This window comes from Trichechus manatus, unplaced genomic scaffold (genome assembly GCF_000243295.1).
Source record: "Trichechus manatus latirostris isolate Lorelei unplaced genomic scaffold, TriManLat1.0 scaffold00029, whole genome shotgun sequence".
NCBI classification, from domain to species: Eukaryota; Metazoa; Chordata; class Mammalia; order Sirenia; family Trichechidae; genus Trichechus; species Trichechus manatus.
In genome coordinates, this window is record NW_004443965.1 from 17309385 (window position 1) to 17336523 (window position 27139).

Below are 27139 nucleotides of genomic sequence, written 5' to 3' on the forward strand. Positions count from 1 at the left end.
AAAAAAAAAAAAAGCCCTGGGGTCCCAGCAGTGTGGTGCCATGGGCTGGGAAGCAGTTTCACAGTTGAGCTGTGTTTCACAGCCTTTCAGGAAGAAGCAAAGATGGTGCAGGGAACCAGGTATTTGAGAGAAAGGAGGGTGAAGTGGTCAGAGGTAAGCAAGAAGTCTAAAGAAGCAGAAAAAAGCAACACCAGCAGCCAACAAAAGGTACTCAGGGAGCAGCCAGTGCGGGCGGGTGGAATCTAAGCGACACCAGGGTGAAGCTGGTGCTTCCTGGCCAAGAGACTGTGGCTGCAGGAAGCAGAGGAGACTTAGTGGGGGTGAAGGAGGGTGGGTGGTGGGAAAGCCTATATCACTGGTTATTGGTTGTTCTGTCTCCTCCTGGAAGCTCCGTGAAGCTGCTTTCTCGTATCCCCTGTTCTCTGATCTCTGATAGGTGTCCAAGATGGCAGATCTGTGCTGCGTTAGCTGATGGGGACCTCTGCATGCATCTCTCCTTGCTCTCTGTTCTTGGTCAGTTTCTTATTCCATTCGGTGCTTGGCTGAGTTCTTTATCTCTTCACTTGATGCTTAGGGTTTCAGGATTGATATGTGACTCTGTTTGACTTTGTTTTTCTGATCTTTGCTGCGGAGGGGTGGTGTTGGGCTTTTGACTACAGCGCCATGTTGCCATTTTTTAACACGTTAAAGAGATCTTTTGCAGCAGATTTTGCCCAGTGCAATACATCATTTGAGTTCGTTATTGCTCCTTCCACGGCCTTGATTGTGGATCCAAGTAAAATGAAATCCTTGACAACTTCAGTATTTTCTCCGTTTATCATGATGTTGCTTACTGGTCCAGGTGTTAGGATTTCTGTTTCCTTTGTGGTGTAATCCATACTGAAGGCAACAGCCTTTGATCTTCATCAGTAAGTGTTTCAAGTCCTCTTCACTTTCAGCAAGCAAGGTTATCTGCATATCACAGGTTGTTAATGACTCTTCCTCCAATCCTGATGCCACACTCTTCTTCATATAGTCCAGCTTCTTGGATTATTTGCTTAGCATACAGATAAAATAAGTATGGTGAAAGGATACAACCCTGATGCACACCTTTCCTGACTTTAAATCACGTAGTATCCACTTGTTCTGTTCGAACGACTGCCTCTTGGTCTATGTACAGGTTCCTCATGAGCACAATTAAGTGTTTTGGAATTCCCATTCTTCGTAATGTTATCCATAATTTTTTATGATCTACACAGTTGAATGCCTTTGCATAGTTAATAAAATACAGGTAAACATCTTTCTGTTATTCTCTGCTTTCAGTCAAGGTCTATCTGACATCAGCAATGATATGTCAGATAGGATTAGCTATCAAAGATACCAGCAAAGTGTGGGTGGGAAGTTAAGAAGGCACCTTTTGAAAGCCAAGCCGGAGCTATAGATAATCTCAGAGTAGGTGGAACAGGAGAGGGTCTTGCAAAGTAAGTGGTGGTAAATAAGAAACCCATGTTTTATAAGTTAGACTTTCTCTTATATGTTCTTCTTACAGTTTGTGTTGATTTTCTTTTTATTTCACTTAATGATTAGAAATCTTTTCAAAGGTAGAAATCATAAAGGAAAAACTGATATGCTTGATTGTATGAAAAATTTTAACTTCGCGTGGTGAAAATGAAAAAGTAAAAACCACCCCCCACCTACCCTAGAATTCAAAGACTAAATAAACTTAAAATGAAACGGCAACATCTATGAGGAGCTCTTATACATTATTAACCCCAACTTGAAAACCCTCAAAATAAAACTAAGTAATTAACAAAAGTAAAAATAATAGCTAATATTTATTGAGCTTTTATTATGTGCCAGTGTGGTACACTGACTGCTAAACAATCCTCAATTCTCCACTTCTCTATGTATACATAAGGTGAAATGGTTAAGTGCTCAGCTGCTAACCAAAAGCTTATGGTTGGAACCCATCAGGGGCTGTGCAGGAGGAAAGGCTTAGTGATCTGCTCTCAGAAAGATTAAAAAACCTGCTGCTGTCAAGTCTGTTGTGACTTACAGTGACCCTACAGGACAGAGTAGAACTGCCCCATAGAGTTTCCAAGGAGTGGCTGGTGGATTCAAACTGCTGACCTTTTTCATTAGCAGCTGACCTTCTGGTTAGTAGCCATAGCTCTCAACCACTGTGCCACTAGCGTTTCCCATAAAATTATAGCCTAAGAAACCCTATGGGGCAGTTCTACTCTGCCATATAGGCTTGCTATGAGTTGGAGTCAGCTGGACGGCACAAAACAACAACTGTGTATTTATGCCTTCATACAAAGTACTGTTCTGTTCTTCCCGTCAAGTGGTAAGAGTTTATTTCCCCAATTCTTGAATCTGGGCTGGTCTTGTGACTTGCTTTGGCCAGCAGAATGTAGCAGAATTGATGATGTTCCAGTTCCAACCTTGGGCCTTAAGAGGCCTTGTACATTTCCACTCTGTCTCATGGAAGCCTACCACTTCCATGAGCATAAGCCAGAGTTAGCTTCCTGGAGGGTGAGAGTTCATGGGAAAGAGAGCCAAGTGGATTCAGCTTTGGCCATGCTAGACCCCCAAACATGTAAGAGAGCCCAGCTGAGATCAGTAGAGATGCCTACACAACCCACAGCTAACTGCAGGTGCATGAGTAAACCCAGTCAAACCCTGAAAAACTGCCCAACCAAAGCAACAGACATAGCCAGGCAATGTTCAAAGCACTAATCTCTCAACCTTAAAAGGTGAGTGCAACGCTCACCTCCAATTTCATCCCCTACTCCCCTCTCTGATACGTATTCCATTCTAGTCACAATGGTCTTTTCACTTTCTCAAACACACTGGGCATGATTCTACTTTCACAGCATTGGCATCTGCCATTTCTCCTCCTTGGATGCTTTTCCCCCAGGTATCCACAATGCATATTTCTTTTCTTTTGGATCAGTACTTAAGTATTACCTTCTCAGTGAGCTCTTTCCTGTTAACTGTCTAAAATCTCATACCCTCAAATGTGAGTATTCCCCTTTCCTGCTTTACTTTTGCTGCTTAGCACACCTCCCCACTTAACATACTATTTTACTTAGTTGTCTCTCCCACTGGAATGTAAACTTCCTGACTGCAAGGATTTTTGTTGTTTTGTTCATTGCTGTACCCCAGATGTAGAATACCGTATGGCACATAATACACACTATAAATATTTGATGAATGAAGAAACCAGCCAATTAATCCCCAATTTACTGATGAGGAAATTGAGATACAGAGAAGTAGCTCTGCCTGAATGTGTGTAAAGTGGCAGAGCCACTATTCAAGCTCAGGCAAGCTGGCTCCAGATTAGTTCAGTATAGTATAAAATAGTTTAGTATAATATAATATAGTACAGTGAAACCTGTGAGAGCTGGAACTCGATGGGACTGCCTTGGTTTTCTAGGTCTCACAAGCCTTCTGCCTTTGACAGGGTGGTCTTACCACTTTTCTATTGCTTGTTTTAGGGGAAAATATTGAGTTTGCCTTCTTTGACAGGTTTCTGTTTACACAGGTTCCAGTTTTAGCAGGTTTTCCTGAATATACAGTATGTTAAATGCAGTTCTAATGCAGAGCTTGTTATATACATACATGCTCAATAAATATTAATTTACTTTATTCTTCATATCTCTCATTATTTGCTTCTCTCCATGGAAATCCTGTGCCTAGTTTTAACTGAAGGGGTGACAGTATTTAAGTTTGAGAAAGTATCAGGATATTTCTAAACTTCTATTTAATTACAGTTAGATACACAAAGACTGCCAAATCTATGAACAGTGTAATTTAATTTGTCTGACGTTTTAAGACTTTCCACATGAATAAATTTTCACATCAAAAAACAAAATCTTTTTTTGGTCTCTGGACCACAAGTCCTAAATTTTTGTTAAGGAATTATACTCACTTAATAAACCCTCAAAAAATGTAGAGAAATACACATTATAATAAGAACAGTTACTATTTATCAAATTGGTAAGGATAAAAAATATTAAAATGCTCACTATTAGTAAGGGTGTGAGAAAGTAACATTTTATACTTTGTTGGTAGGAGTATAATTTGGAAAAAAACTTTTTGGAGGAGAATATGACCATATGTACCAAAAGCCTGAAAGATGTGCATGCCCCTTGAAGTACGAATTCCATTTCTGGTAACTTATCCTAAGGAAATAATTAAGGATTTGGAAAAATACTTAGTTTAAGCATGCTTATCTAAACATTGTTGATCTTCATTGCAAGAAGTTAGAAACGGTTGACATGTTCAACAGTAGGGTTTAATTAGCAAACATCCTCAAACAGACTATGATGAAGAGATTTACATTATGGAAAGGTATTTTATATTTCATGAAAAAATTATAATATGATAAATACAGTATAATTTCATTTTTGTAAAAAGCTATGTCTATTTTGAGGCTGTTAACAGTGTTCTTCTGGATGAGTGAACTGTGTATATTTTTAATATTTTCTTTGCCTGTCAGTATTTTCTAAGTTTTCTCTAATGAACATTCACCACTGTCATAATTTTAAAAACTAGGCTTTTTTATTAGAAAAAGGAAATTAGGGCTATTACACCTATAATTTAACTAAATACTGTTGAATCATCTTTGACCATGCTTTCTATTCCTCATTCTGTAATATATACTTAGATTTTGGTGGGCTCACATGCTGTGCAATCTGGCTGAGATAGGAGAGGAAAATTCTCCTGGTTTAATTGCTATGGCAACATTTTAGAGTTGAAAGAAAGCTCAGATATCATTTAGTCTAGTCCTTTTCATTTTACAAAATAAGGAACCTGAGAGAGGTTCAAGAGATTGCATGATTTATTCAAGGGCACAAGGTTAGTTGAAGAACTACAATCTAATCTCTAGATTCCCAGTCCACTTATTCCTAAGAAATGGGTTTAAGACTCCCAGGATTAATGATCCTGGCTGCCAAGTTGGCAGTTTTAAAACCCAAGGCAAGCTACAAGTCAGTTCGAGAAAAGTCCAGTTACTCCTACAACACCAAAATGAACTCCCAAGTGTCAGAGGAAATAGAAAAAAAATTTCTAACACCATCAGTTCAGGAAAACACAGAGGGCTCTCCATGTTATTTAGTTTTGACACCTTTTAGAGGATACAGATTTTGAAACAAAGCAGATTCAGTGATTAAGACATTTGTAAGAGGCCTAAGTTAAGAACCACTATATCTAATGATTAACTGCAATGATGCCTTTAAGTAACAAAATAGTTGATACATTTATGATATGGCTTTCATATATTTGTTTTCGTCCATGCATAAGCAAAGAATCTAGATACAATATATCAGAGGTTCTCAAAGCGTAGTTTGCAGACCCTGGGTGAGGGGGTGTCCCTGAGACCCTTTTAAGGAGTCTGTGAGGTTAAAAATACTTTCCTAATAATATGAGGGCATTATTTACCTTTTTCACTTTGTTGACATTTACTTGAGAGTAAAAAAAAAAAAAAAAAACCTGAATAAAATTGCTGGCACCTTAGCACAAATCAGTAGCCCTGGCGGTGCAGTGGTTAAGAGCTAAGGCTGCTAACTAACCAAAAGGTTGTCAGTTCGAATCCACCAGCCACTCCTTGGAAACCTTAGGGGGCAGTTCTACTCTGTCCTACAGGGTTGTTGTGAATTGGAATTGACTCTATGGCGATGCGTAGCACAAACCAAGGAAGTGGCACTGAACTGTACTAGTATTTGTATTCACTGCCACACACTCACATAATGCCAATTTCACTGTAGATGTTCTTCATGAAATAGTAAAAATTATTAATTTTATTAGATTTCAACCCTTGAATACATGTGTATGGCAATGTATGCACAAAGCACTTCTGCTGCATACCCAAGTACGACTGGTTGTTCAGAGGAAAAGCCCTTGTGCAATTAAGTTGTGAGCTGAAATAGCTGCCTTTCTCATGGAACATCATTTTTACTTGAAGGACTGACACACAAGCTACAGCTACTTAGATTTAGCTATTTGGCAGAAATTCTCTCAAAGATGTAACAAAGTGAGCCTTTCACTTCAAGGAAAAAAACTGGCAGCATTTTTGCCAAAGATAAAATTCCAGCTTTATAGCAAAAATTAAAATTTTGGAAAATTGTATCTGCCACCAGGAACTTGACAACTTTTTAATACGTGAAGACTTTTCTGATGAGATGGTTGATAATATTAATGAATATGGTTGTTTGATACCGTATAATGAAATGTATCAAAATTAGGAAGAGCTGCATAACAGTGAACCACTATTTTCCAAATGACCAACGTCTGATGTTACAAAATCATGCATAGGTAAAAGATGCCTTCTAAGTTTAACAGAGACCAATGAATTTGAATGTAACAGAGTATGAAAAGTACACTGGTAAGGCTTCAGATTCCACATTGCAACCAAAATCCACTGCCATCGAGTCAATCCTGATTCATAGCGACCCTACAGGACAGAACAGAACTGCCCCATAGGGTTTCCAAGGCTGTAAATCTACAGAAGTAGACTGCCACATCCTTCTTCTGTGGAGAGACTGGTGGGTTCAAATCACTGAACTTTTGGTTAGCAGCCGGGCGCTTTCACCACTGCACCATCAGGGCTCCCTCCACATTGCAAATGACCTTTAAAAAATTACCACTCGTGGAATTTTGACGTAATGCCAAGGAATATTCATGATTATCTAAACAAGGCTGTTAAAATACTCTTCTCCAACTACTTAACAGCGTGAGGTGAGAATTTCATCTTCTTAAACCAAAACAAGAGTTCAACAGATTAAATGCAGCAGATGTAAGAATCCAGCTATCTTCTATTAAGTCACACATTAGTTTTGCAAAAATGCTAACCAATGTCACTATTTCACTGGCTTTGGGGGGGGTGTTGGAAAATAGCTATTTTTTGTAGAAATGTTATTTATACATGTAACAAATTTACTACTGTTATTAAAATATATATATACTTAAAAAATTTCCCAGTTTTAATTTCTAGTATGGTAAATATGGATAGATATAACTCACATTAACATAAGTTCTTAGGTCCTTAGTAAAGGGGCCCTGAGACTAAAATGTTTGAGAATTGCTGCCTTAAAATGAAAAGCCTCTCTTTTCACACTTGCTTTATGTAAAGATCTTCATTTGTTGGCATCAACTCATTTAACAGCAGGTCAAATATATAGATCACCGGCAGCCTGGAAATTAGTAAAAAAAAAAAAAAAAGAACACCTGAAATATAGTCGAAATCATCACATTAACTTGACAGTTACTGTTGTCCTCTGGATCCATCAAGACTACGAGGGCTACAAAGCTCCATACAAGATGAGAGACAATGTGCAATAGAAAACTGTAAAAAGCTAAAATGCTGATATGTTCTAAAGTAGTTTTATAGATATCTAGCAAGGTACACGCATTTCTTTTTTTCTGTTGGATCTTCATTTGGGTTTACAGTTCAGGGTTGGATTTGAGAGTAGGGGTGGTGGCGGCATTGTTTCTGAAAACCACTCCATCTAGCCCATCAGGGCAAAGAATTTAATTCTCTCTGCATCTTGCTACTGGTCTATTGCAGAGGGGTGTGGCTAGGGAGCTAGGAAACAATCCAAAACAGCAGCTGAGGATGCCCAAAACCGTGTTCAAGCAATAATTTTTTCCATCTGAGGCCAAGTCAATTTGTCCCCGCAACAGCCAGAATGTTTTATGGAGAAGAGGGAAATAAAAAGGAAATTAGAAAGCATGGACGGAAGTATGAGCAGAACCAAAGCGGTTTCATCTTATGTGGTTGTTAAATAATTGGTATACTAATAACGTGTCGAGGGGCAAATGAGAATTGCTATTTCTGAGTGTACAGCCGCGGCACTTTTAATGACAGGTTTGCAATTCTGGATGCGGGCGAAAGTCAAAAGATTTTCTTACCGGACCATCTTTTTGCATTCATTTTGGGCTGGGCCTGTGACCAGTTGCGCTCACTGCGGCTGAGGCAGACCCAAACAAAGGGGAATGGATGCTCTCCCCAAGGAGCGGAGGGGCGAAAGGTGGCCCCCGGGCTCCCGCGCCAGGTGTCCCGCAGGGGTCGACCGTGCAGGCTGCGGGGAGGAAGGGTTCCAGAAGCGTCGTAGGGGTGTGGTCGGCAAAGGGTAGGCCTGGGCACTCGGTACTGTCCCGGCAGACGACCCCGCCCTACCCACGGTCAAGGTTTACTCGCAAAAGGGAGGTACCTGTGGAGGCCTCGCACAGCCGAAAGGCACCGGGCGATCATGGGAGCGCTGAGAGGGCTGTGGCGGCGGGCGCGTTGTCTTTCGATTTGGGAGATGAGAAGAAGGTCGGCGGACTCGAGGAGCTGAGGATCCGCGAGGCAGCCTACGCGAGGAGGCGATAGCAGCGGCAATCACAGCAAAGCTGCGGCCTGCCCAGCCTGCGCCCTCCCACGTGCTGCCGTCCACGCCGGCGCCCACTTCAGCCCCGCCCCCGCCCCGCACTCCGCCCCTCCCCTGGTCCCGCCCCACCCCGCGTGCACTGCTCCGCGCGTCCTGCATCTCCCCAGAGGAGGTGCTGGCGAGACCGAGGTATCGCGAGCGAAGTGCACCGCCGGGTGGGCTGTGGGGGCGGTGGCGGCAGCAGCGGCGGCAGCTTGGGGACTGTGGAAGTTTGGGCGACCGCTGCCTGCGTTGCGGCTCGGGAGCCAGGCTCAAGCCCTGAGGACGAGGGGACGGGCAGACAGGCCTACGGACGCTCACGATACCGCTGCCGTCGTCTCGTATCCTCTTGCTGGTAAGGGGTTTCTGCCCGGGAAGGGTGCGTTTCCCGCCGCCCCAGCTGGAGGCCGTACCGCACACCCGCTGCAAACCCGGTCAAGGCCGAGGCGCAGCCCTGGTGCTGAAGGGACGGAGAAGGAGGTCGCTGGGGAGAGAAGTCAGGAAGAGATTGAATATCTCTTTTTCCCTCTGCACCTCTTTTCCCCCATTATTTTTTCACCTTCTGCCCGGCGGCCTTATTCAATACTTGCAACTCCATGGCCTAGAGTCTGGGTTCGCCTTTAAAACAAGTACACAAATAATAACCATCCTAGTGGCGGGTACCACACCCTGGCTTGGAATTAGGGAACTAGGGGAGCAGATGGATGATGCGATTTAGTGGAAATAAGCCATTAATGCCGGCTGGCCCTACGCCACTGTTTGGATGCCATAGTGTTCCATGTGAATGAACATGATCGGGAGCTTCCAGCTGTCTAAGAGAGCACAGCTACTGCAGAGAGCACTGATCGGTTTGTAATATCCATCGATTTAGGCAATGATTTTGTGACATATCTGTTGATTAAGTAGAAATGCCGTTTTTATTAAGGACGACAGTCAACAGTTGAACAGCCTTTCCTGGATATATTTTTTTTTAATAACACTCTCAAACTACAGAAGTATGTGGAGTGTAAATTATGCATGCATTTTTTAAAAAATCTCATGAAACAGAGGAAAATACCAAGTGGGGATCAGCTTCTGAGTCAGCAGTATGAAATCTATCTCAACCTGGTACTAAGGCCTTTTGGGGATTTCTACATATGTACCTCTACTGCTCTGTAAGTATGTGTATTGTTAAGATATAGTGAGGTGCTTACTGAGAGCTTACATTGTACATATTTTGAGAAAAATTTACTTATACAGGACTTGACATAATCTAATATTACTGGGTATAAATGAAAATATGTAATGAATTGCCACAACAATACTTTGTGCTTTCCTAGCTCTTTAAAAGGAGAAAGGGGAGAAGGTAATACAGGGTTCTTGTTTTTTTTTTTTAATTTTGCTTTGTTTTTTAACTCATTTAAACCCTTGTTATTTATAACCTTTGTGACTGATTTCTTTAAAATAACTTAATTCAGTGTTTTCAGTTTTCTTACCAGGTAAACGTGTTTAAGCTTCTAAAATGTCGTCTATCAAGCACCTAGTTTATGCAGTTATTCGTTTCTTACGGGAACAAAGTCAGATGGATGCTTATACTTCTGATGAACACGAAAGCTTGGAAGGTAGACACCTGTTCTTTGCATTTATTTGTATTTTAATTATAAAGACTAAAATAGCTGTAAGCCCGATTTTATGATCCATTTTAGCAAAAGCAGAATGTTTTGTTGATCCTTCAAGAAGAGAGCCTAACTGTAAGGTTACTGTATTCCTGTTCTCTGAGAAGGAACCCTGGTGGCACAGTGATTAAGTGCTTGGCTGGTAACCAGTAGGTTGGCATTTGCTCTGTTCCATGGGAGAAAGATGTGGCAGTCTGCTCCTGTAAAGTTTACATCTTTGGATACTCTGTGGGGCAGTTCTACTCTGTCCTATAGGGTCACTATGAGTCGGAATCGACTTGACAGCAACGGGTTTATTCTCTGAGGCTTGTTTGATTTGTTTTAATTAACAACAGAGTAAGGGGACTATCTTTCATTTATTGAACAACTACTATGTGTTAGAACTATACTAATGTTGTAGGGAATTTGTTCTTCACAGTATTGTTAATATCCGCATTTAACAGATGAATAAATGAAACTAGATAGGTTAAGTAAAAGTAACACAGCTGATATGTGTCAAAGCTGAGATTTAAATCCTAGTTTTTACTCAAAAACTCTTAACTGTGTCCTCTACCTAATAGGAAAGCATCCAGGTTAGAAACAATGTATGAAAATATCTTAGTTATAGTAACACCATGTAAAAGTCTAATAATTATACCACTAGTGAGCTGACAGGTGCCTATCTGGGACTTGAAATGAGAGGATTTCATTTTTATTTCAGCTTTAAATATTGGATTTGGTAATTTGTAAAGTTGATCAGAGCTTGGATGATGGCATCATGTGTTTCCTTGGCACCATCCTTTGTTCTTCGTGTTTATGCATTATAAAACTTATATTAAATATAACTGTAACAAGATCGAGTTTTGCACATGGGCTTGTGGACATTCACTGGGCCCACGGAGGATTCATTGAGCTTCCTTGTGGCCTAAAGACTTAATAATTCCAATCAGACAGTACATTTTGGAGACCTTAGTATTGTGTGAATTTCCTTTCTTGAAGCTGCTTCTCCTATGAAAGTACACATCTATTACTTTCAACTAGAGCTTTCCTTGTGAATATGCTTTTAGGAGGTGGGCATGGAAATTGGTCGTTTGCTCTAAATCTTGCAATCTGGTGAGATGATGTCTTTCCAGGTGCCAGTGAGAGGAGCAGGTGACACACAGTTGGAGAACACTGCCATCAGTCCATTTAATATGAAGGTCTTTTTGTCTTCCTTGATGGTTAGACTATGTGAAGATAAAGGTGATTGGCATCTAAGGGAAATAGCATTGTTATGGTTGCTCTGTAGCAAACAGATAAATGCAATCATTTAATAAAAGAATTTTTTTTCTATTTAAAGAGAGAATAACACTTTTAAGGGTGAGAAAGAAAATTAGGAGTTTTTAAAAAATCAAGATGTTAACTCCCATTTTAGGACGGTATTCAGCCAAAAATATGTGCCTTCAGCTGTTTGTTAGCTATGGCAGTCAGAAACGGTGCCAGTTGTTTTTGATCTACTCCTATTTTTGACTCTGTGAGTCTAATTTTTATGAAATCATGTGGAGGTGTCTGCCCACCTTCTAGACATTTAAAAAATCTTTAGGAAAGGAGTCCAAGTTCTAGTACCAGCTTCACCACTCTTGTTAAGCTTAGTGTATTACCAGTTTTGAGTCTCATTGCTAGATCATATCATCCACTCTTCCTAATTATTGTCATTCAGCTCACCTCTGCTTCATTTTTCCAACTGTTTTAACTCATTGCCGTTTCACTGTAGCACTACTCCTGTCCTTAATTTTCGGCAATTGCAGTATATTCATAGATGATGATTCTTCCAGTTCTCTGGCTTCTCAGTTCCTTAATCTTTTCTCCTCTGGTGATCTTGTGTTCCCACTTAACGTCAACTATGCACTCTCTTGGTCATCTCTAGACCAGTGGTTCTTAACCAGGAGTGATTTTGCAATGTCTGGAGACATCATATCACGAGGGGAGGTCGTTAACTGGCATCTAGTGGGTAGAGGCTAGGGATGCTGCTAAACATGCTACAATGCACAGGACAGCCCCCCACAACAAAGAATTACCTGTTCCAAAATGTCATTAGTGCCAAGATTGAGAAAGTCTTCCCTACACCTTGTCGTTACCAAGTTGCATCTCCTCTGTAATCTCAATCTTAGACATTTCACTTCCTGACTACTACTGATTGTCTTTCTGGCTCACTCCCTCTAGATTCCCTGCCTGAACAATTCTTTGACCCCATCAATACCTCCAATCTCTTGATCCTTCACTTTTTCATCCCCCTCTTCTTACACAGCTTAAATTCCATAGTCGATCATTATAATCATTCTTTTGCATATTTCTCCCTTTCTTGCAAAAATCCAACCTGTTTAAATGAAACTCTCCATCTACTCCATGTCTGTATCCATTTTTTTGTTGTACATAGTACTTTAAAAAAATGGAAATCTGTTGCCGCTGAGTTGATTCCGACTTAGAATGACCCTATAGGTCAGAGTACAACTACCCTAGAGGGTTTCCAAGGATGTAAATCTTTACAGAAACAGACTGTCACATCTTTCTCTGATGGAGCAGACTGGTGGGTTCAAACCACTGACCTTCCAGTTAACAGCTGAACCCTTAACCACTGCACCACCAGGGCTCCTTGGTTGTACACAGATGAAGAAAAACACACAACTCTGTTGACTGGTTTTGCTTTTAATCCATGACTGGGAACCTCAAATGGACCTTTAATGCTGCCAGACAATCAGACTATCTGTTCCAAGTTCATTCATCCTTCACTCTCCGAGATGACCATTCTAACACTTTGTCCTGTCTTCTCAAGCCCTGGACTTCCTTCCCCATCCTCTCTTTTAGTTGATGACATTGCTTCCTACTTCACCAAGAAAATTTAAGTAATTAGAAGACAACTTCTGTAGACTCCCACTGCCCCATCTACCCACCTGCTAACATATACACCCACATGCTCTGCTGCTTGCCTGTCTGCCTGTCTATGACCATAGATGAACTATCCATGTTCCTTTCTAAATGAAACCCCTCTACAAGTACATGGAACCGATCCTATCTCACCTATTCCAGGATATCACCAGTTGTTCTACTGTCTTTCTCTTCATCAAATTTTCACTCTGTTGGATCATTTCCATCAGAATATAAACTTTCCATTATTTCTGTCTTCTTCCAAAAGCAAAATCAACGAAAAAATTTACCAGTGGCCATACTGTCCTTAGCCCCCTTCCTCAACTAAGGCCTAATTTTTTTGTCTTCCTTTGCTGCAGAACTCTTTGAAAGAGTTGTCCAGTTCCTCCCCTGTTCTTTCTTAAACCCACTCCAGTTAGTCCTTTGCGTTATCTCTCTACTCACATTGTTCTCGTCAAGGTAATTAGTGATTCTGTGCTGTTTTGATCAGTGGTGAGTTCTCAGCCTTCATCTGAGTTATGAGCTGTCATTGATACAGTTGGTGACTACTCCCTCATCCTTACCCTCCTCCAGATACGCTTTATTCACTTGGCCTCCAGAATACTTATACTCAACTTGATTTTCTTATCTCATTGTTTGCTCCTTCTCTGTCTCCTTTGCTGATTCCTCTTCTTCCTCACCTGGAGTGCCTGGGGTCCAGTGCTTGGTCCTCTTGTCTGTCTACACTCACTCTTTTGGTAATGTTATTCAGCACCTTGGCTTTAAACATCCTGTATATGCTTGCAGATCTCAGATTTATACCCTCAGCCCAGACCTTTCTTCTGAACTCTAGACTTGTATATTCACTGCCTAGTAGATATCTCCACTTGTATGTCTAATGTTGTCGTTAGGTGCCATCGAGTCAGTTCCCACTCATAGCAACCTTGTGTTCAGCAGAAGGAAACACAGCGGTTCTGCACCATCCTCATGATTGTTGTTACGCTTGAGCCCGTTGTTGCAACCACTGTGTCAGTCCATCTTGTTGACATCTTCCTCTTTTTCTCTGATGCTCTGCTTTACCAAGCATGGTGTCCTTCTCTAGCGACTGGTCCTCCTGATAACATGTCCAAAGTATGTGAAATGAAGTCTCGCCATCCTTGCTTCTAAGGAGCATTTTGGCTGTACTTCTTCGAAGACAGGTTTGTTTGTTCTTTTGGCAGTCCGTAGTATATTCAGTATTCTTCACCAACACCACAATTCAAAGGCATCAATTCTTTGGTCTTCCTTATTCATTGTCCAACTTTTGCATGTATATGAGGCGATCGAGAACACTATGGCTTGGGTCAGGTGCACCTTAGTCCTTATAGTGACATCTTTCTTTTTAACACTTTAAAGAGGTCTTTTGTAGCAGATTTGCCCAATGCAGTGTGTTGTCTGATTTCTTGACTGCTGCTTCCATGGATGTTGATTGTGGATCCAAGAAAAATGAAATCCTTGACAACTTCAATCTTTTCTCCCATTTATCATGATGTTGCTTATGTCTAATAGGCAGCTCAAATTTAACATAGCCAAAAATCAGCTGCTGAACCTCTCACCCAGAATCTATTCTATCTGCAACTTCCACATCTTGATTGATGGCAACTCCAGCTCTTCAGTGGCTTAGGCCAAAAACTTGGGTGTCATTCTGGACTCTTTTCTTTCTCTCAAATTTCTGTCCCAATAAATCTTTCCAGCTGTCCCTTCAAAATATGTTTGGAGTTTGACTGCTTCTTGCTACCTCCGCTGGTATCAGTCCTGGTTAGAGCTATTAGTATTTCTCTCCAGGATTACTGTGGTAGCCTCTAACTGGTCTCTCTGCTTTTGTCCTTGCCCTTCCATTGTCTATTCTCAACAGAGCCACCAGAGGGATCTTTTTAAAACAGTGTATGTCATATTATATTACGTTACCATTCAAAATCTTGCAGTGGCTCCTTATGTTACACAGTCATTGTCTAAAGACTATTTAATTTGGACTTTTGTCATCTTTCTAATGTCTTGTCTGCCTACTTTTCCCGTTTTTCACTTAGCTTTAACCACATTAGTTTCCTTACTTTGAATGTATCTTGCCTAAGGGCTTTTGCTTCAGCTATTTCCTTTGCCTAGATTGTTCTTCTCCTAGATAATGGCAACACCCCCATCTCCTTCAAGTCATTTTTTCAGTGAGGCCTACCCTGATCACTCGATTAAATCTGTGACCCCTTTCCTGCACCACTCTTTACCACTTCCCACCTTCTTACTCTGTACTACTTGTTTATTGTGTATACTCTACTCTTCCCTCTCACTAGACTGTAAGTCCCAAGAGGTTAGGGATCTTTTAAGTTTTGTTCACTGATATATCCCAAGTGTCTAGAAAAGTGCCTAACACATGATAGGTGCTCAATAAATATTTATTGAATGATCCTGGGCATATCATTTAGTCAGTGTATATCTTAGTTTTAAAGTCTATTAGATGGAGATATCGGAATCGATCCTATGGCAACTGACAACAACAACCCATCTAATAGATTTGTCACGAGAGTCAGAATCAGTGAATCGTAGGTGCGAAGCATGAGAAAGCTTTTGAATAAAGTGTTATACAGATAGGGTATGGTATTATTCAAGAGAATTCTTTGGTTGTCTTTCTCTTCGTCAGTACCAAACAGACTACTATTGTTTGGTGTTAAAGCAGATACGTATATCTTTCGCTCTCTATTAGTGGAAAATATTTGAGTTTTCTTTTTCTGACAGGTTTCTGCCTTACACAGGTTCTGGCTTTCACAGGTTTTACTGTATATGCTGGATCCGTGTTTTAAGTTTAGAGGCAGCAGAAATAAAGGAGCTGGACTGGATTGCCTCAACAAGATAGGGCATGGAAAACACTTAGAGCAACAACATAGACTTTTCACCTGTCAGTGTAAGTTTGAGGCTCTGATTTTTGGTTAAGGGTTTCTTTGGGTTCTGTCTGTCTTTCATATGGCTGCAGATAGATGTCTTTAGAGGAGAGAAATGCTCTCTTCCACAGATTTGATTGTTTTTATTTCCTTTGAAATTAAATTATTACTTTCACTGGAAAAAAGAAGGCAGTAGATTAAATTTATCGTGCATCTGTTATTTGCCAGACTCTGTTAAGAATTAAAGATAAATAAGATGTAGGTTTTGTCCTCAAGGAGACAGACATAGTCTAATATGGAAGACAGACATGTAACCAAGTGTAGTATAGTGTGATAAGTACAATCATAGAGATGTGTATAAGCTACATGCACAGTAAAGGAGATGATCAATCTGATCAGGGAGGGAGGATGTTCATCAGGAAGATACACGCAAACGCACACGCACACGCACACACGCACACACGCACACACGCACACACACACACACAATCTTTCTTCATGGCAATGAGAGCCTATTTTCTTGTGGCCCAAAGTTGTTAAGTCCAACTGTTTGACAAAAATAGAAAGGGAGCGAATGAGGGATGGGTAAACAGTAGATTACAGGCAGTCCCCAGGTTACAAACAAGTACCATTCCTAACTGTGCATTTAAGTCGAATTTGTAAGTCGGTAACAGGTACATACAGTTCTTATTTAGCCTAACTTTAGTTCAAAAAAAGGCTTGAAGTCTTTTTAATAATTTAAAAGCTGCACATGCAGCAAGTGAAGGTGATTGTGAAGAATTTGTTGCGAGTAGGGATTGGTCCATTGGTTTCAAGGTGAAGGTACATTTATGTGATATTAAAGAGCAAGTACAAGTTGTCCATAAGTCAGACGTTTTTAGCCAGGACTGCCTGTTTTTTTATCTAGGAGACGCTGATGTTTTGTCATGGTAACTTAGTTGCTTCAGTCCCTATTCTAAGGAGAATTGCTCTGTGGCAAGTGAGAGTAAGCTAGTAGTGTTTCTTTTATGACAGAGGTAATTTTCTCAGGACCACAATCAATATGTAGCTTTTAAAAGTTATGTACAAATATAAGTGAATCTGTTCCATGTTGTTTGGAAGTATGCTAGACATTTTGGCTAGATTCTCATCATGTGGAGCCAAGAGAGAATTCTTCCTCAAACTAGAGCACTATCAGGATATGAATCAGCTTCCATTCCCCTCAAAGGGTACTTGTAGAGAGAGGACAGGATGTACTGGCTCCATGGTTACTGCCCTAGTTCAGACTCTTAGTTTGTACCATTTAAGAAGGAACCCCCCAGTGTTCTACTTCTCTCACTCAGCTTCCCGCTCTAATTCTTTCTTAACATTCCTACCAGACTTCTAGTTCTAAGCATAAATCCAGTTATGTTACTCCTTTTCACTAAATTCCTTAATGGCTCTCCATTTACCTAAGCACAGATCCAGATCTCTTGAAATGCCATTTAAGGTGCTTTGTCATCTGCTGCCTGTCTTCCTTCTAGCATCATTTCCAAGCATGTCATTCCACATGGTCTGTACTCTAGCCATACTAGCTGTCTTGTCATGCACCAAATGTAGAAGAGGCACATATCATCACTTAACGTGCTATTTTACTTATTTTGTTTGTTTACCTTCTTCTATATATGTAAGCTTCATCATGTGAGCAGTGATTTTTGTCTGTTAGGTTTATTGCTGTATGCTTACCACCTTAGAACGGTGCCTTCACATAGTAGGGGCTTGGTAAATTTGCATGCATGAATGGATTTTTTTAACATCAACCTGTCTTCACCCAAGTAAACCAGGATCCGTATTTAGAGCCTACTTGTGCCAGAGACTAAATTGTGCCTGATTTTAAAAATCAGGTTAAGAATTCTATTTCTCACATTAAAAAAAAAAAAGATAAATTTTTAGTTTTGCTTGTGGCATTAGGACGTTAGTTGTACTCAGAGATTTTGGTGGGTGGGAGTAAATTGCTAATGACTTGCTCTTTCTTACATAATGTTCTTGTAGCATTCAACAAGAATATGATGTAATACATATATTGAGAAATTATGTTCTAGATAACATTTTCTTTAAGTGAAGAATAAGAAATCAAGTTGCCTTCCCTCAATAGCTGGTCTATAAATAGAAATCTCTATGCAGCTGAACCATTTAGTTTTCCATATGTTCTGTGATGATAAATGCTGAAATACAACAGATGGCAATCCAGAAAAGAAAAAGGTGGTTTCTTTTTTTAAGTTGCTATTTTTTCACTATTAAAATTTATTTCAAGTTGCAATTCAGTGCTTGGAGACAGTTTTTAAGATCAGCCCAGAAGATACACACCTCGCAGTTCCACAGCCTTTGACAGAAATGTTTACGAATTCCTTCTGTAAGGTAAGCTGTCGTTGTTTCCTCATTAGTACCTGACTTAAATATGATTATGATTTTATGTTGCACTGTTACATAGTTGAGGCGCCTGGCCTATAAGTAACTAACTTCTTCCTGGGTATAAGTTAGATAGTGCATATGAGTACCATTTGGGACATGAAGTGGCATCTTGTAATGCATTTTAGATTTTCATATTGGTAGCTATTCTCATCCTCTCACATTCTTTTGTATTTAATAATATGTCTTTGTTGACTTTTAAGTCCTTTAAGTGTCTAAGTATTTTTAGATTTCTAATATCTGAATTGACATTTCTCTAAAACATGGAATACAAGTTAAAAACAAGTTTCAATGTCTAGAAAGCAACTAAGCAGAAATAGGTTCATCAAGAATTGACTTATCATTTCTGAGAGCAGATTTCATCAAATTTGCCCATTGATGGGGCCCTTTAAAATGGGGAAAGCTTCAGGGTCGTTGTGCAAAACTAAGACTGAAACTCAAGTTTTCTGATGCCTGTTTATGTGGTCTGTGGTTTCCAGCCTTTGTAGGAAACATAGGCTATAAGATTGTCTTTGAAAATTTTTCAGATTAGTTTTGGTGCCACATGGATTCCTTTTGTTGTTCTTGTTTTGCATCTAAGCTTCTGTGCAGAATGAGGAATTCAGGAGTAAAGCTAAAATGTGTAGTGTATACCTTAACCTGGAATGGACATTGCTGAAAATACCACATTTGACTGGATTATCTAGGCTTTGTTTCTAGAACTAAGAACTAAACAAGGTTCTTAAGGTTGCAGTGAAGATGTTAATTTGGCAGTAAACAACTCCCTCTTTTTATACTTGAAAAAGAATAATGCAGTTTTACATTAATTCATCAAACAGTTGAATTCTTATGATATGACAAGATCTGGGGCGATAGTGGCATGTCTCTCTGTGTTCCTCAGCAGGGAATTCCCTTTGGTTATGATAGGCTGTAATTCTCTCGTTGTCTGGGCTTAGTGGCTGGATATGGCTATGGCTGAAGCATACCATCTTTACTCTTAGCTGTCCAAGAGGCCTGTGCTTGAGACAGCAGTTGAGTCTGCTCACTGTTAAGCTACTGTCGTCATTGACCTAGTAGTGTGGAGATCAGAACTGTGCTTGTCTCCCAGGAAGCTCAGAGTGACTTTTATACTCTATTTCAATAAAGTTCTATTTTTTTCCTTTATCTTTCTAATTGTATGTAATAGTAAGAAATTGGTTGCTTACTATTTTCTTAACATAGCTTCTTGAAACGGGCTCCATAGTATATTACAATAATGTTATTTGTGGTTTCACAGTCTGTTAGTAGTCCTGTTTTACAGCTCTGGCTTCATTACATGTGTGTTTGTTAGCAGAATATGGCAGAGAAATTCTAAAACTTGTGTGAAATAACATCCAGATTGTTATAATTAAAGAAAGTATCTATCTCATCAACTGTACTTGGTTGTTAAATAGGTCATTTTATTTTAGGATACCGCTTTCTGTTTTTTTTCCCCCCTCCAATTCAGCTTACATACTAAATAGATTCATTCTCTTTATTATAGTAGGTAATGCTCACCCCCACAGTATCATGGGTTGCTGATATTCAATTGAATATGAGAATTGGTTTTCAAAGTGATAAAATTTTGATAATTTCATTAAAACAATTCAGAAGTATTTGGAAGACAGAATGGGCTATAGATCCAGTTTTCAATATACCATTTTTCTAATCCCAAAAGGTCATTTTTTCCCACATACATAAACTCTGCCTAGATTTGTTGGAAGAGGTGAAATAGAAGGAACCTTAAAAGCAAGTTCTGAAGGACAGTGATGTGTCTCGAAACTGCAGTTACGTCTTGAGTAACTATAGCCACTTTTAACTGGTGACCTCTTTTTATAAAGCTTCCCATTTTATTTGTTTCTATACTTTTCTATTCCACTAGTTTTGTTGTTGTTAGGTACCATTGAGTTGGTTCCAACTCCTAGTAACCCTGTGTACAACAGAACGAAACACTGCCTAGTCCTGCGCCATCCTCACAGTTGTTGCAATGTTTGAGCCCATTGTTGCAGCTGCTGTGTCAGTCCATCTTGTTGAGGGTCTTCCTCTTTTTCCCTGACCTTCCACTTTACCAAGCATGATATCCCTGTCCAGCAACTGATCCCTCCTGATAACATGTCCAAAGTACATGAGATGAAGTCTTGCCATCCTCGTTTCTAAGGAGCCTTCTGGCTGTACTTCTTCCAAGGCACGTTTATTCGTTCTTCTGGCAGTCCATGCTTTATTCAATATTCTTCGCCAACACTGTAATTCCAATGCATCAGTTCTTTTTCAGTCTCCCTTATTCATCGTCCAACTTTCGCATGCACATGAGATGATTGACAATACCATGCTTGGGTCAGGTGCAGTTTAGTCCTCAGAGTGACATCTTTGCTTTTTAACACTTTAAAGAGGTCTTTTGGAGCCCTGGTGGTGCACTGGTTAAGAGGTTAGCTGCTAACCAGAAAGTCAGCAGTTCGAATCCACCAGCCGCTCCTTGGATCTCTCTGGGGCAGTTCTACTCTGTCCTATCGGGTCACTATGAATCACAATAGAATCTATGGCAACAAGGTTTTTTTTTTTTTTTTTTTTTTTGTAGCAGCTTTGCTCAATGAGATGTATCATTTGATCTCTTGAGTGCTACTTCCATGGGTGTTGATTGTGGATCCAAGTAAAGTGAAATCCTTGACAACTTCAGTCTTTTCTCCGTTCATTATGATGTTGCTTATTGGTCCAGTTTTGAGGATTTTTGTTTTCTTTATGTTGAAGTGTAATCCATACTAAGGCTGTAGTCTTTGATCTTTGTCAGTAAGTGCTTCAAGTCCTCTTCACTTTCAGCAGGCAAGGTTGTGTCATCTGCATATGAAAAAATTGAAGATTTTTACCAACTTCTACAGTCTGAAACTGATCAAACATATAATCAAAATGCATTGATTATTACTGGGATTGGAATGCAAAAGTTAGAAATGAAGAAGGATTGGTAGTGGGAAAATATGGCCTTGGTGTGTTAGAACGAATGCCAGAGACTGCATGATAGAATTTTGCAAGACCAACGACCTGTTCACTGGAAATACCTTTTTTTCAACAACATAAAAGGTGACTATACATGGGGGTCTCACCAGATGGAATACACAGGAATAAAAGTGACTACATCTGTGGAAAGAGATGATGGAAAAGCTCAGTGTTATCAGAACAAGGTCAGGGATCAACTGTGGAACAGACCATCAGTTGCACATATGCAAGTTCAAGTTGAAGCTGAAGAAAGTTAAAACAAGTTCACAAGAGCCAAAGTATGACCTTGAGTACATTCCACCTGAATTTAGGGACCGTATCAGGAATGAATTTGACACATGGAACATTAATGACTGAAGACCAGATGAGTTGTGGAATGACATCAAGGATGTCATACGTTAAGAAAGCAAAAGATCATTAAAAAGAGAGGAAAGAAAGATAAGAACAAAATAAATGTCAGAAATGAATCTGAAACTTGCCTTAAACATAGGGTAGCTAAAGCGAATGGAGGAAATGAAGTAAAACAGCTGAACAGAAGATTTCAAAGGTTGGCTCGAGAAGACAAAGTATTTTAATGAAATGTGCAAAGACCTGTAGTTAGAAAACCAAAAGGAAGAACCCACTCAGCATTTCTCATGCTGAAAGAACTTAAGAAAAAATTCAAGCCTTGAGTTGCAGTATTGAAGGATACTGTGGGCAAAATATTGACTGACACAGGAAGCATCAAAAGAAGATAGAAGTAGTATACAGAGTCACTGTATCAAAAAGAATTGGCCGACATTCAGCCACTTCAGTAGGCAGCATAAGAATCTATGGTATTAGACTGAGTCCAGTGCAACTAGATGGTACCTGGCTATCACCATTGACTACTCTTACGAGGATTGCAACAGAGAGTCCCAGACAGAGCTGGAGAAAAATGTAGAACAAAATTCAAACTCACAAAAAAAGACCAGACTTGCCTGACAGATACTGGAGAAACCCCAAGAGTATGGCCTCCGGACACCCTTATAGCTCAGCAATGAAGTCACTTCTGAGGTTCACTGTTCAGCCAAAGATTAGACAGCCCCATAAAACAAAATGAGACTAATGGGGCACAACAGTCCAGGAACAAGGACTAGAAGGCAAGAGGGGACAGGAAAGCTGGTGATAGGGAACCCAAGGTTGAGAAGGGACAGTGTTGCCATATCGTGGGTTTGTTAACCATTGTCATAAAACAGTATGTGTACTAACTGTTTAATGAGAAAATATTTGTTCTGTAAACCTTCATCTAAAGTACAATTTTTTTTAAGAAAAGAATCTATGGTATTGAAGGAAGAAGTTAAAGCTGCACTGAAGGCATTGGTGAAAAACAAGGCTCCAGGAATTGTTGGAATACCGGTTGAGATATTTTAACAATGGGATGCAATGCTGGAAGTGCTTACTTATCTATGACAAGAAATTTGGAAGATAGCTACCTGGCCAACTGACTGGAAGAGATCCATATTTGTGCCCATTCCAAAGAAAGGTGATCTAACAAATGTGGAAATTATGGAGGAATAGCATTAATATCACAAATAAAATTTTGCTGAAGATAATTCAAAAAACGGTTACAGCAGTACATTGACAGAGAACTGCCAGAAATGAAAGCCGGATTCAGAAGATGACATGGAACGAAGGTTGTCATTGCTGATATTAGATGGATCTTGGCTGAAAGCAGAAAATATCAGAAAAATGTTTACCTGTGTTTTATTGACTATGCAAAGGTATTTAACTATGTGGATCATAAATTACAGATAACATTACGAAGAATGGAAATTTCAAAACACTTAATTGTGTTCACGTGGATCCTGTATATAGACCAAGAGGCAGTGGTTCGAACAGAACAAGGGGATACTGTGCGGTTTAAAATTAGGAAAGGTGTGAGCCAGGGTTGTATCCTTTCACCATACTTATTCAATCTGTGTGCTGAGCAAATAATCTAAGAAGCTGGGTTATATGAAGAAGAATGCGGCATCAGGATTGGAGGAAGACTCATTAACAACCTGTGATATGCAGATGGCACACAACCTCTATTAGGCTATGTATAGAAAAAATGATTAGAGAAAGATTTTTTAAAAAAATAATGACAAGACATGTATGCTTTATTAGTGATTTTGCACTGTGACTATTTGCATGTAATAAGGAAAGAATATTTCCAATGTTAGATCATTAGTTTTATTGAAACTTTAGTCAAGGCAGGGGTAATGGTGGCTATATTTTAAATATAGTACATAAGATAATGGCTACAAATTATGCTTTTTTTGAAATTGTAGCTTATTTATGAAAGTCAGACTCAGCTTTAAAAGCAGTGCAATTAAATAAACTATCAAAAATGCAAAAATACATTGTGTTCCCAGTGCCACTGAAGATATTTTTAATTTCAATTTAGTTTTCATAAGCATCTTTTTTTTAAGCTTATTAATGCAGAAGAGGTTTGAGGTGATAGTTGCTAAAAAACAGGAAGTTTTTATTTTTTTCCTTATGATGAAAATAATACATGCTCATTGTTTTAAAAAATTTGGACAAATGGAAAGATACAAAGAAGAAACCTAAGTATTCATCTCCAAATATTACTCTTGTTAACTTTTTGGTATACACCTCTCTAGTGTTTGTTTTTTACCTTGTGTGTTCGTGTGTGTGTACATTTTTAAATAATAGGATCATATTATAAATTTTTTTTTTTGTAAACTGGTTTTTTAATTTAATAGGGTACTGCTTGGATAGCATATTAAAAATTTGGTTTTAAAATTTTCACTAATATAAACAATTTTATGAGCACACTTTAATCTTTGTATACTGATTTTAGTTTTTTTTAATGAAGTAGATTGATGTGTATAGAAAGCAATTAAACAAATTTTGATTCACAGTTACCCATTGTCCTCTAGAAAGGTTCTACATATTCATATTTCTAATGTATGAGGACGTTTTCTCTATTTATTGCTGACACTAATATTTAGGTGTTAGATTTCATGCATGGAATTACAAATGGTTTGCTATAAAGTGGATAATTCAGTATTCCTTTAATGGTAGTTCTCTGAGATGACTTTTTATGTAACTAAATGGAGCTACATTGATTTTATTTAATTTCAGAATGACATTCTGCCCCTCTCAAACTCAGTGCCTGAAGATGTGGGAAAAGCTGACCAATTAAAAGATGAAGGTGAATATTTCATAGAAAAATTACTGTTTTAGTAAAACTTTCTGAAACTCTGAAATAAGTGACTGTCAATCAATCGATACAATTCTGGTTTTCACTGCCAAGACTAGATTATCATAGATGCACGTGGCACTTGTGAAACAAAAATGAATATGATCGATAAGAAACCTGGAAATACAGAATGGCTTGTGGTCAGTATAGGTATGCCTTGCTTGAAGCGAAACAAGTCTGTTGTGAGTAAAACTTGCAAAATGAATAACTTAAGAGCTGATTATTTGTGATTGTATTGGCTGCTTGTACTTTAGGATCCTAAATTCTTTGTGCTTAATCAAAGAGGGAAAAGTAATTTTGAGTATTATTTTAACATTATTATATTAGTATTTTTGAATTCTTTGAAGTTTGTTAATGCATGCATATGACATTTAAGTGTTTATTAGCCAATACATTTGATTACCTACAATATTATATTTCTAACAACTGGCTATTGAAGGATTCTTAGTTTTAACAAATAATTCACTCTTGAGAATCTGTCTTCAACTTTTCCATCATGTCTTTTATGTTAAGCTATAGAGGAGAGCCAAGTCAGGTCAAAAGATTTTTCTATAGAATCTGTAAAGCAGAGCTCTGATTTTTAGCTGTGAATGAGAGCCAATAAATTCTCCTTCGTATAGGCAGAGAGTTGTTAGGGAATATTCATGTTGAGAAATTATACTTAGAATCATTTACTGGCCTTTTGTTTGTTCATGCTGTGAAGAAGGTAGTTGAGTTTTGTTTCTGTTTATTTTTTAAATCACTTGATGTCTAAAAAGGAAGTTACGGAGAAGAGTGTATTTTTCTTTTCCATGCGCTAGTCAACTCTCTGGGTCAGTAAATATACAATTATATCGTCATTTTTAATGGCTCTGTTTTTGGAGCCCTGGTGGTGCAGTGGTTAAGAGCTCAGCTGCTAACCAAAAGGTGGGCAGCCCAAATCCACCAGCCACTCCTTGGAAACCCTATGGGGCAGTTCTGTTCTGTCCTGTAGGGTCGCTATGAGTCAGAATCGACTTGACAGCAATGGGTTTGTTTTTTGCTTTTAGTATTCTGTGGTACTGATAGACCATGATTTACTTACCCAGACAGATAATTTTGTAATCCCAAATAACACTGTATTCAGTATCTTTGCATATATATCTTTTCATTATTGCATGATTATCTTGTTAGAATTACATTTTAAAGTGCTGTGTTTCAAATAAACTGGTTTCAGTTTTCAATTTTTTATTTCCTTTCAGAAACAGTATCAGCACAGTGCCTTAAAAGCTTAGAATACAAAAAAAAAAAAAAAACCCCACTGTAGTCGAGTCGATTCTGACTCATAGTGACCCTGTAGCTTAGAGTAGCATGACTTAAATAAATTACATGCAAAATAAAGCGACAACCAGATCCTCAGTGTCAGTTGAGTTATAATATTCCCCCCAAATGAAATCGGTTTAAAAATTCATATCAGATATGAATTTTTCACATATTTGTTTCTAATTGAAAGAATTTAATCTGATTTTTTTCCTGCCCAGATTTTTGTAGTGTGTGAAATTTTCAGTGATGCAGTATATTCTTTACTAACATTTTACTTCTACAGTTCTCTTGGTTTAGCATAATAATAATAATGAGTAAATAGCAAATTAAGATTTTGTTTTTGACCCTCATGCTTATTCCCTCTGCATGGAAAAATATTGGGAGATTACGTTCCCTGTAGAGATTGTTTTGACATAATGAGTGTAAGATGAGTTAGAGATGAGCAGAGTGAGACTCACTTATTGTGGTTGCAGTGTGAATTATTGCCTTTAACCAAAAACTGGTAGTCCTTCATTTTTACTAAGACATGTTACATCTAAGATTGTCATTTTATACAGGTTTTGCTATTTGTGTGGAGGAAAAAAAAACAAACCCCAAAATCGCCATGGCATATTCAAGCATGGGGTTATCCCAGGCTATATGTTGTCCTTATCTGACTGTATAGTTAAGGATTTTGGCCTGCGTACCTTTCTGGAAGATTGCTTTCAAATATTTTGGTGTGCTTAGCTGCTGAAGAGCTACAATAAGATAAGAGGAAATCAAGAAGAATTCATTGCCATCCATTCCCTGACAGGTCACAGAAGTATAGAGTTCTCACAGAGATGACATAAGATTAAAGGAAACAGTTTGATAGGAGAGCACCATGTAACTATAAAGTGCCGTACAAATGCTTAGTTGTTATACTTGTGTCCTTTCTTCCCAAATTTCTTCGTGTCCTCAATTTTTGTCTGTTGAATATTTTGTGACTTGAAACTTTTCATTAACTTGTAGTTTGCGTATATGTAATATTTATAGAATGTCTACATCCATTTTAGTATGTATACATTTGAAGTGGTTTACAGTAAAATACATATATTTTTAATAATATTAATAATAAATACCATCCTAAGACTAAAATACCCAGCATCAACAACAAAATCCCAATAACCCCCCAAATTAAAATCTATTATATGGAAGAAGCAAATCTGTTTAACTACCTGGGCTAATATAGTTAACTTTACGCTTAATGATGTTATCTTCTCAGCTTCCGTAGAGGCTTTATATTCATTGCTTTTTTGGGGGGAGGGGATCCAAATTATTTTTATTTAACTTATTATAGAACATTTTCCTCACCTCAAAAGGAAACCCTGTACTCATTAGCAGTCATTCTTTATATTCATCTCTAATTCCTAATTTGCAGTA

General features: G+C 38.8%; 2 protein-coding genes across 4 annotated transcripts in view; one reads left to right on the forward strand and one right to left on the reverse strand.

Moving 5' to 3' along the window:
* NLN (neurolysin) overlaps positions 1-8341 on the reverse strand; it is a 120867-nt gene extending 112526 nt beyond the window's left edge. Inside the window, exon 1 of the mRNA XM_004374537.2 lies at positions 8196-8341. Within this exon, the coding sequence (XP_004374594.1) occupies positions 8196-8236 (41 nt within the window). The 5' untranslated portion in view covers positions 8237-8341. The remainder of the gene's footprint in view (positions 1-8195) is intronic.
* A 240-nt stretch (positions 8342-8581) lies between these two features.
* SGTB (small glutamine rich tetratricopeptide repeat co-chaperone beta) overlaps positions 8582-27139 on the forward strand; it is a 47429-nt gene continuing 28871 nt past the window's right edge. The window contains exons 1-4 of one of the 3 annotated variants that reach the window (XM_004374539.2): positions 8582-8748; positions 9860-9994; positions 18092-18195; positions 24340-24409. In XM_004374539.2, the coding sequence (XP_004374596.1) occupies positions 9895-9994; positions 18092-18195; positions 24340-24409 (274 nt within the window). In that variant the 5' untranslated portion in view covers positions 8582-8748; positions 9860-9894. Of the gene's footprint in view, positions 8749-9294; positions 9548-9850; positions 9995-18091; positions 18196-24339; positions 24410-27139 lie in introns of those variants that run through there. The other 2 variants (XM_023729593.1, XM_023729594.1) reach the window with 2 other exon arrangements.